Genomic DNA, 10,000 nt, shown 5'->3' on the forward strand with positions numbered 1-10,000 from the left:
GTTTGGTTGTTAGATTGCTTGGGTGTTTGATTGTTTGGTTGTTTGGCTGTTTTGGTGTTTGATTGTTTGATTGGTTGTTTGGCTGTTTGGCTGTTCGGGTGGTCGGTTGTTTGATTGTTTGGCTGTTTGGTTGTTTGAGTGTTTGGTTGTTTGGCGTTAGTTGTTTGCTGGTGTTTTTCTGTTGTTTTTCGGTGTTTGTTGAAGTAATTTAAATTTTTTGACAGATTTTTGTTCGATTGTCCTTTTGTTTTGTTTGTGCATTTGTTGAGTTTTGTTTCTTTGTGTGCGCGTGCATGTCCGTATCCGTGTGCATATCCGTGTCCGTGTGCGTATCCGCATCCGTAACCGTGTCCGTGTGCGTAACCGTGTCCGTGTGCGTAACCGTATCCGTGTGCATGTCCGTCTCCGTATCCGTGTGCGCATAAGTACACAACCCACGCCAGCAGACCCAACCGGACCCTCACCTTTAGCATCGAGGTAGTCCTCCATAGCCCTCGAGAAATCGGCGATGTTAATGAGGGCGGCGCAGAGCTTCTGGGCGTACGGGCTGAGAGGTAGCTTCTGGTCGGTGCACACGGGCGGGGGCATGGCCTCGCCCACGCCCGCGAAGACGCCCAACACCACCACGACGCCCACGAGCAGAGAGAACCACGAGGAGCTGCGGAACACCATTGTCTGCAGGGGAGAGGGAGAGAGAGGGTAAGGGGTTAGTTTTCGTTTGGTAGGGAGAGGGGGAGAGAGGGAGAGAGGGGGGAGGAGGGGGGGGAGAGAGAGAGAGTAAGGGGGTTAGTTTTTCGTTTGGTAGGGAGAGGGGGGAGAGAGGGAGAGAGGGGGGAGGGAGGGGGGGGAGAGGAGAGAGAGTAAGGGGTTAGTTTTCGTTAGGTAGAGGGAGGGGGGGGAGAGGGAGAGAGAGTAAGGGGTTAGTTTTCGTATGGTAGAGAGAGGGGGAGAGAGAGGGAGAGAGAGGGAGGAGGGGGGGGAGAGAGAGAGGAGTAAGGGGTTAGTTTTCGTTAGGTAGAGGGAGGGGGGGGAGAGGGAGAGAGAGTAAGGGGTTAGTTTTCGTATGGTAGAGAGAGGGGGAGAGAGAGGGAGGGAGGGGGGGAGAGAGAGAGAGAGTAAGGGGTTAGTTTTCGTTAGGTAGAGAGAGGGGATGGGAGAGAGAGGGGGGAGAAGGGGGGGGAGGGGGGGGAGAGAGTAAGGGGTTAGTTTTCGTTATAGGGAGGGGGGAGAGGGGGAGATATGGGTGGAGGGGGGGGGGGAGTGAGAGAGAGTAAGGGGGAGTTTTCGTTAGGAGAGGAGGGGGGGGGAGAGGAGAGAGAGAAGGGGTTAGTTTTGGGTTTTGGGAGAGAGAGGGGAGAGGAGGGAGGGGGGGGGAGAGTGGAGAGTAAGGGGGGGTTTGTTTTCGTTTGTGAGGGAGGGGGGGAAGGAGAGGAGGAGGGTAGTTTCGTATGTAGAAGAGGGGGGGAGAGGGGGGAGAAAGGGGGGGGGGGGGGAGGGGGAAAGGAGAGTAAGGGTTTTTGTTTTCGTTTGGTGAGGGAGGGGGGGGGAAGGGGGAGAAGAGGGGTAAGGGTTTTTTTGTTTTGTATGTAAGAGGGGGGAAGAGAGGGGAGAGAGGGGGAGGGTTGGGGGGGAAAAGAGAGAGAGTAAGGGGTTAGTTTTCGTTAGGTAGAGAGAGGGGAGAGGGGAGGAAGAAGGGAAGGAGGGGGGGGGAGAGAGAGGGGTAATGGGTTAGTTTTCGTTTGGGAAGAGGGGGGGGAGAAGGGAGAAGGGGGGAGAGGGGGGTTGAAAGAAAGGAGATGGAGAGAGGGGGGGGGGGAGAGGGTTTTTTTTTTTGGGTTTGGTAGAGGGAGGGGGGGGGAGGGGGAAGATAAGGGGGTTTTTTTTTTGTATGGTATGAGAGGGGGAAAAGAGAGGGGGAGAGGGGAGGAGGGGGGGGAGAGGAGAGGTAAGGGGGGGGAGTTTTCGTTAGGTAGGGGAGGGGGGGGGAGGGAGAGGAGGGAGGAGGGGGGGGGGGAAGAAAAAAAAAGAGAGTAAGGGGGTTTGTTTTCGTTTAGGGAGAGAGAGGGGGGGAGAGAGGAAGGGGGGGGAGGAGAGAGGTAAGGGGGTTTGTTTTCGTTAGGTAAGGGGGGGGGGGAGGGAGAGAAAGGTTTTTTTTTTCGTATGGAAGAGAGGGGGAGGAGAGAGGGAGAGAGGGGGAGGAGGGTGGGGAGAGGAGAGAGAGAGTTTAAAGGGTTTGTTTGTTAAGGAGAGGGAGGGGGGGAGAGGGGAGGAGAGTATGGGGGTTTTTTTCCCTAGGTAGGAGGGAGGGGGGAGAGGGGGGAAAGAAGGGTTAGTTTTGTTTAAAAAAAAAGGGGGGGGGGGAAGGTGAGTTTTTTTAAAAGGGGGGGAGAGAGGGGGGGGAGGAGGGGTGGGGGGAGGGATGGGGGTTTTTTTTTAGAGGGAAGGGGGAAAGAGAGGGAGGAGGGGGGGGGGGAAAAGGGGAAAAAGTAAGGGGTTAGTTTTCGTTTGGGGAAGAAGAGGGGGAGAAAGGGAAAGGGGGAGGAGGGGGGGGGGAAAAGGGGGGAGAGGAGAAAGGGGGGGGGAGGGGTTTTTTGTTAGGTAGAGGGGGGGGGGGAAGGGGGAAAAGGGGGAAAGGGTTATTTTTGAGGAGAGGGGAGGGGAGAGAGAGGGAGGAGGGGAGGGGGGGAGGGAAAAGGGTGGGGTTAGTTTTGTTAAAGGAGGGGAGGGGGGGAGAGGGGGGGAGAGGGGGTAAGGGGTTTGTTTTTGTTTTGGTAAAAAGGGGGGAGAGGGGGAGGGAGGGGGAGGAAGGAGGGGGGGGGGGAGAGGAGAAGGGGTTAGTTTTTGTTTGGGAGGGGAGGGGGGGAGAGGGAGTGGGGAGGAGGAGAGGGGGGGGGAAGGGGAGAGAGTAAGGGGTTTGTTTTTGTTGGTGAGAGAGGGGGAGAGAGGGGGAGGGAGGGGGGGGGGAGAAGGGGGTAAGGGTTAGTTTTCGTTATAGAGGGGGGGGGGGGGGAGGGGGGGGGGAGAGAGAAGTAAGGGGGTTTGTTTTTGTTTTGGTAGAAGAGGGGAGAGAAAGGGAGAAAGGGGAGGGGGGGAAAAGAAGGGGGAGGGGAGGGGGAAGGGGTTTTTGGAGGAAAGGGGGGGGGAGGGGGAGAGAGAGGGGTTTGGAGGGAGAGAGGGGGGAGAGAGAGGGAGAGAGAGGAGGAGGGGGGGGGAGAGAGGGGAAAGGGGTAGTTTTCACACACACACACACACACACACACACACACACACACACACACACACACATATATATAAACCGAAATGCATATGAAATATCTCTTCGCTTATATGTTTTCGCCCGAATTTTGTTTTCATTTTTCGTTATAGATATTAAAACCCCTAATTAAAGAATAAATATCAGGGAGAACATTCTCCCCCCCCCCCCCCCCTTCACCCCAAAATAAAGTTAATAAATAGAATCAATAAATAAACGTCCGGTTAATGTCCTTATGAATATGCATGAAATGAAGGGGAGGAGGAGGGTAGGGGATAAGATCACCCCCCCACCCCCACCCCACCCCCACCCCTCCCTCCTTGGCTTAAACTCGATCACCGAAATTTTGATGTAAAAAAAAAAAAAAAAAATGTTTGTGTGGATTTTGCTGTGTATCTATACGAGTTTTGTATCTTTTGCTTGTATGTTTGTTTAATTTACGTTAATTTATTTCACTTTGTGTTTCATATCGTCGTGTTCATTATGTTTTTTGTTTGTTTGTTTCTCTCTCTCTCTCTCTCTTTCTCTCTCTCTCTCTCTCTCTCTCTCTCTCTCTCTCTCTCTCTCTCTCTCTCTCTCTCTCTCTCTCTCTCTCTCTTTCTCTCTCTCTCTGCTGTTTTTTAGAGGAAGGGTATGTCTGTCTGTCTGTCTATGTCTCTATTTGTCTCTCTATCTATCCATCTGTCTATTTGTCTATCCGTCTATCTCTCTATATGTCTCTCTTTCTATATGTTAATCTGTCTGTCTGTCTATTTGTCTATCTCTCCATATGTCTATCTATCTATTTGTCCATCTGTCTATTTGTCTATCTGTATATATCTCCATATGTCTAAGTCTCTGTCTATCCATCTGTCTATTTGTCCATCTCTCTACATGTCTCTCTCTCTCTATCTGTCCATCTATCCATCCATCCATCCACCTATTTATCTATATCTATCTATCTACACATATATACAAACACATACTTTCATTTTCCTTTTTTTTAAATATAATCTCGACACCTTGATTTTCCAGCGTGTGACGTCATCGTTCTATTTTCGTCCGTGTTATTTCACGTTGCAAGGCCTCTGAAAATTGTCTTGAGTTGTCCCGCGTTGCAACATGCCATTAATATTGGTATGATTAAAAAAAAAAAAAAAAAAAAAAAAAAAAAGAGAGAAAATTGGTATAGAAGTAAACTGAATATAAATCACTGCTGTTGATGTTATTGTTATCATTATCATTATGGTTATATATAGTTTTGGTGATTCGATTGAATATTAAGTCTTATCATCATGTCTTGGTATTTCAAGGAAGATAATAAAAAACAACCTAAGAAAACAGAAAATAGGAAATAAAATATACGAACACGAAAAAAAAATAATCTCGAAAACACGACCTGTATCTATCTCCGTTGTGGCACCTTTCCAGTTTGCGTTCCGGTGTCGACCAATGATAAACCTGAAGGACTTAATTTCCTGTTTTCTGATTGGCTGTCTGCAGTTTCTTGGCTCAAAGGTATTTTTGGGTCTGCATTATTTCCAAGAGAAAAGCGGATTGAAGGGCATCAGAAAGAGTAAATATATACAGACATATATGCACGCAGATATACATACGTTCACAGACGCACATACATACATATATACATGCATACACACACACACACACACACACACACAGGCACATACACACACACAAACGCACGCACACACATGCATACATATATACATACACACACACATATATATATATATATATATAGAGAGAGAGAGAGAGAGAGAGAGAGAGAGAGAGAGAGAGAGAGAGAGAGAGATAGACAGAGAGAGAGGTTTATGTGTGCATGCATGCATGTATGTGTGTGTATGTGCATGTATACCTATATGTATTATTCAGGGTAGTGAATAGAAAGGAAATTATGGTAAAGAGAGAACTGATAATGATACTGATAAAAATGCTGATAAAGATTCTGAGAATGACAATTCAACAGCAATAATAACAACAACAATGAAAAAAATAAAAAATATATATCATACTTTTCACTCGAAAGATCGCAGGATTTTGCAAAGCTCTTCCTCTCAAAGAACAAAACTGATATCTTGAGTCTCTGCTTGAAATAAGATCCTGTTCTCCGTGAGCAAGCATAGGTTCACGGCATCTGAGATAAGATGATGTATTTGCATGTGATGTATAATGTATCTTGTGTATGTGTTGGGTATTGTATTTAGCGTATGTTTGGGGACATTGTCTCAGGTGCGAGATTCAAGGTATGTTGTGTTGTGTTTTGTGGTATGTTGTGGAGTGTATGTTGTTCATTGGATGTTTGTGGTATGTTGTGTAATGTTTATTGTGTCATTTTCTTATATATTTGGCATATTATATTTTGTGTATGATGTATTGATGTATATGGTATCATGTAATGTATTCTGCATTGTATAAATATGGTATATTTTCTAATGTATATTGTATTTCATTTGTAAGTAATCTTTTATAATGTATTGTTTTTGAATTTGCTGTTGTTATCGTAAAGGTAATATTATTTATAAATTTGTTTATTTGGAATAAAAGTAAAATGAAAGTTTTTTTTTTCATTTAAATTTTTTGCAAATTAAAAGCTCATAAAACGATTTCGAATCTCTTTTGCTTTGTGAAAATTGCTAAACACCCTCCCCCCCCCCCCCCTTTAAAAGAAATAGAGAGAAAAAAGTGAGTGGGCCTAAATCTATTGGTAAATGTCCTAATTAACATAATTTCATGGTTGGATCTTATTGTACAAACCGGACGGGAAAAGGTTAAGTATTTAAGTACCTTTTTTTTTTACTTTTCAATTGCTTTTATTACTTTTATCTTCCGTTTCTTTGAAAAGGTTTGTTTATTTTTAAATCTACTTATCTATTTCGTTTGTCTGTCTGTCTATTTCTGTCTATCTGTCTGTCCGTATTTGCCTTAAGCTATTAATCCTTTTGTTCATCGCCTCTTTCTTCTCTATTTCACTCTTTCCCAATCCTTTCCTATCTCTCTCTCTCTCTCTCTCTCTCTCTCTCTCTCTCTCTCTCTCTCTCTCTCTCTCTCTCTCTCTCTCTCTCTCTCTTTCTCTTTCTCTCTCTTTCTCTCTATCTATCACCCTCACTCTCTTCTCTTTCCCTCCCTCTCTCTTCTCTTTCTCTTCTCCATCTTCCTCCTTCTCTCCTTCTCTCTTTCAACAATTGCAATAACAACTCACCAAGTCATGACGTGTATATGTAATACGGAATTACATTACAAGGTAAATGGTCATTCTTTCGTTTCCACAATTGTATTTCCTTTTTTGTTCGTATTACATGCCTTTAAGCATAATTCTCGCGTAGATTGTAAGTAGTAAGATTGTAAGAAAGTAGCAGGTAATAATGATTTATATTTGCTGTTAACCTCTTAGTGGGACAAGCTTATGTCAACACTGAGCCGCTGTTACTGTTTATTTCCGGATGTTTATGTTGCGTCGTGTGGGTTTGTCGCGAAAAGCGCGGTGATTATTCTTTTCTTTGGCTGTTTTTCATCTTTTCTTTTCGTTTCTTTTCATTTTCTTCTTTTTTTCTGAATGTTTTGTGCAAAAGAGGGAGATTGCGCTTTGAAGTACTGCTTATTTTTTTCTTTTCTCTTTTTTCTTTTTTATTTTTTTAAATCCTTTTCCTAAATCTAAAAACCTTATTGCGTTTTGCTAATGATTATTTTTATCTATTTCCTTATGTGTTTTGTATTGTTGTTTTGGGTGATCAGTCCTTTGTTTTAATGTACGATTGTGGTGACGTAAACATGTCGAAATATATTATACGTTATCATTAAAAGTATGTGCATTTCTTTCTGTGAATCTATTTCTCTCTCTTTGTCTATCTGTCTGTCTCTCTACCTATCTATCTATCTATCTATCTGTCTATCTATCTATCTTTCTTCCATCTTCCTCTCCTCTCTCTCTCTCTCTCTCTCACACACACACACACACACACACCCTCTATCTATCTATCTATCTATCTACCTATATCTATCTATCTATCTGTTTGTCTATCTATATATCTGTCTGTCTGTCTCGTTACTTGTATGTGTAAATGAGTGATTATGTATAAGTTTATGCACGAGTGTCCATGTATATAAGTGAACACGCATCTATGTATACATACCCGCGTATGTCTGTATGTAGGTGAGCATTTGTATACGTAATTATCTTTATTACAAAATAAAAAATACAAGAGGTCAAGAACACGCAAGGCATTGAGGTTAAGGATTATACCTTCACGCAAATTGATTTGAGAAACACCCTTAAGGAAAGGATCTTAACCTAGATAACAGACGCTTATGATATTCGTGAAATTGACTTATTGCTGTGGATATAGATTGTCGATTCCGGAAGCAAGTTTCACGAAATATACCTGCGTTAAGTTATAGATGCGTGGATATATATCTGTACAGTCAGACATAGAGAGGTATACATACGAATCTCACAAACTACGAAGAGGAGACTGCACAAACACACACGGAAGATTATATATCCCTCTCACATACATATGAACACGACCACAAACACACTCAAATACATACAAACAAACAAACACATAACCCCCTACACACACACACACACACACACACACACACACACACACACACACACACACACACACACACATACACACACACACACACACAAACCCCCCACCCACCCACCCACCCCCCCACCCACCCCCCGCCACACAAACGTAATGCAAGCCTTCCTCATCACTCATCACTCACTCATCATTACTCATCAGTTTTTACGCGCAAGACAGACAGCCATTTGATTATAAACACCCTCGAACTGTCAAGGATTAATTCCACGATAGCAGGGGCTTTATCTCGGCCATCTGTTTACGTTCGCCGGCCACGTTCGCGCCCGCGGTCGCCCAGAGCAAAGCGAGGGAGATAGAGAAGAACATTGATAATTATAATGAACAGGTAGAACGATAGGTAGACAGACTGATATATATATATATATATATATATATATATATATATATATATATACACATACATATGCATATGCATATACATATAAGCAGATAGATAGATGGACAGACTGATAGATAAAAGTATAAGATTTATGTTAGTGTTACATTCGTACCTGGATATAATCTTATTAATTATTATTTTTGCCAATTCAATATTTTTTCTCCACTTCATATACTTAGATATATCTCCATGATTATATTTTCATCACGTTAATAATCTAAACATTGTTTTCACCTTTTATAAATTTCGATGAAAATTCTCACATTCCTCCAAACTAGATTTTTTTTTCACAATCGTCAAAATTGTCATAAAGCGAGGTATTTAATCGAAGTGTTTTTCTGAATATAATTACTCGCTTCCTGCTATCATATTTTTACAAATCTTTTGATAATGAAGTACATAATGACTTGTAATATTCTAATCAGAAGAAAATCAGAAGAAAAAAGACAAGGAAGAGCAAAGAAGAGAGAGAAAGAGGGGGAGAGAGAGTTAAATAAGAAGGGAGGAAGGAAGGAAGGAGGAGAGAAGAGAGATGTGAGAGGCAAAGGTGATAAGGAGAAGGAAGATGAGAAAGGAGAGGAAGAAGGAAGAAGTGGAGGAAAGGCTAAGAGGGGAGTGAGAAGGAGGAGGAAGAGAGGGAGGAGTGAAAAAGGAGAAGAAGAAGAAGAAGGAGATCAAAGGAGGAGAAGAAGAGAATGAATAATCAAAAGAGATAGAGAAAGAAAAAGAGGAGATAGGAAGAGAAGAAGCGGATGAGGATGAGAAATAAGATAAATGAAAGCGAATAAGAAAAAAAAAGGAGGAGTAGGAGGAAGCGAGGGAGAAGAAGACGAGGTGGAGGAGGAAAAAAGAGGATTAGGAAGATGCCGATAGGAGGAGGAGGAGAAGAGGAGGAGGAGGAGGAAGAGGAAAGGAGGAAGAGAAGAGGAGGAGAGGAGGAGGAGGAGGAGGAGGAAGAGAAGAGGAGGAGAGGATGAGGAGGAGGAGGAGGAAGCGAAGAAGGAGGGGAGGAGGAGAGGCAAGGCAGGAACCCTCACAGCCTAAGCAAACAAAGTGTCAGGAGCGACAGGGAAGGAACAAGCGGAGGAAATTCCTTACAAGATTCTGACATTACGGAAGATCCGATAACTCCAGTCAGCTCTTCCCCTCTCCATTTACTCCTTCCCCCTCCCCCTCCCCCTTCTCCCTTCCCCCTTCCCCTTGCCCACACTTCCCTCCTCCATCTCCTTCCTCGATCTTTTTTTTTTTATCTTTCTCCCCACACCTTCCTCTTTATCTTCCTTCTTCCTTCTTCCCTTTCCCACACCTCTCTCATCCTCTCCTATCCCCTTCCCACCTCTCCTTCGCACATCCTTTTCACCTCTTCCCCCTCCCTACACCATCCTCCTCCTCCTCCTCCTCCTCCTCCTCCTCCTCCTCCTCCTCCTCCTCCTCCTCCTCCTCCTCCTCCTCCTTCTCCTCCTCCTCCTCCTCCTCTTCCTTCCCCTCCTCCTCCTCCTCCTCCTCCTCCTCCTCCTCCTCCTCCTCCTCCTCCTCCTCTTCCTCCTCCTCCCCCCCCTCATCAACAAGTCACATTGTCTTCCACAACACAACTTTCAGTAAATATTCAACTTCAGAAAGTCCGGTCCTGTAACACAATACACAGAGTTATGTGATACTTTTCTCTCTCAAAGCAGGGATGTGTAAGGAATAGAAAAGAAAAGGGGATAAAAAGGGAGAAAGGTGAGGAAGAGGGAGAGGGAAGAGGGAAGGGGA

General features: G+C 44.2%; 1 protein-coding gene across 1 annotated transcript in view; it reads right to left on the reverse strand.

Moving 5' to 3' along the window:
• The window catches only part of LOC125035343 (myosuppressin-like), an 84,396-nt gene that overhangs the window by 15,062 nt on the left and 59,334 nt on the right, over positions 1-10,000 (reverse strand). Inside the window, exon 2 of the mRNA XM_047627668.1 lies at positions 465-675. Coding sequence (XP_047483624.1) covers positions 465-672 — 208 coding nt within the window. The 5' untranslated portion in view covers positions 673-675. The remainder of the gene's footprint in view (positions 1-464; positions 676-10,000) is intronic.

Source organism: Penaeus chinensis, chromosome 19 (assembly GCF_019202785.1).
Source record: "Penaeus chinensis breed Huanghai No. 1 chromosome 19, ASM1920278v2, whole genome shotgun sequence".
NCBI lineage: Eukaryota > Metazoa > Arthropoda > Malacostraca > Decapoda > Penaeidae > Penaeus > Penaeus chinensis.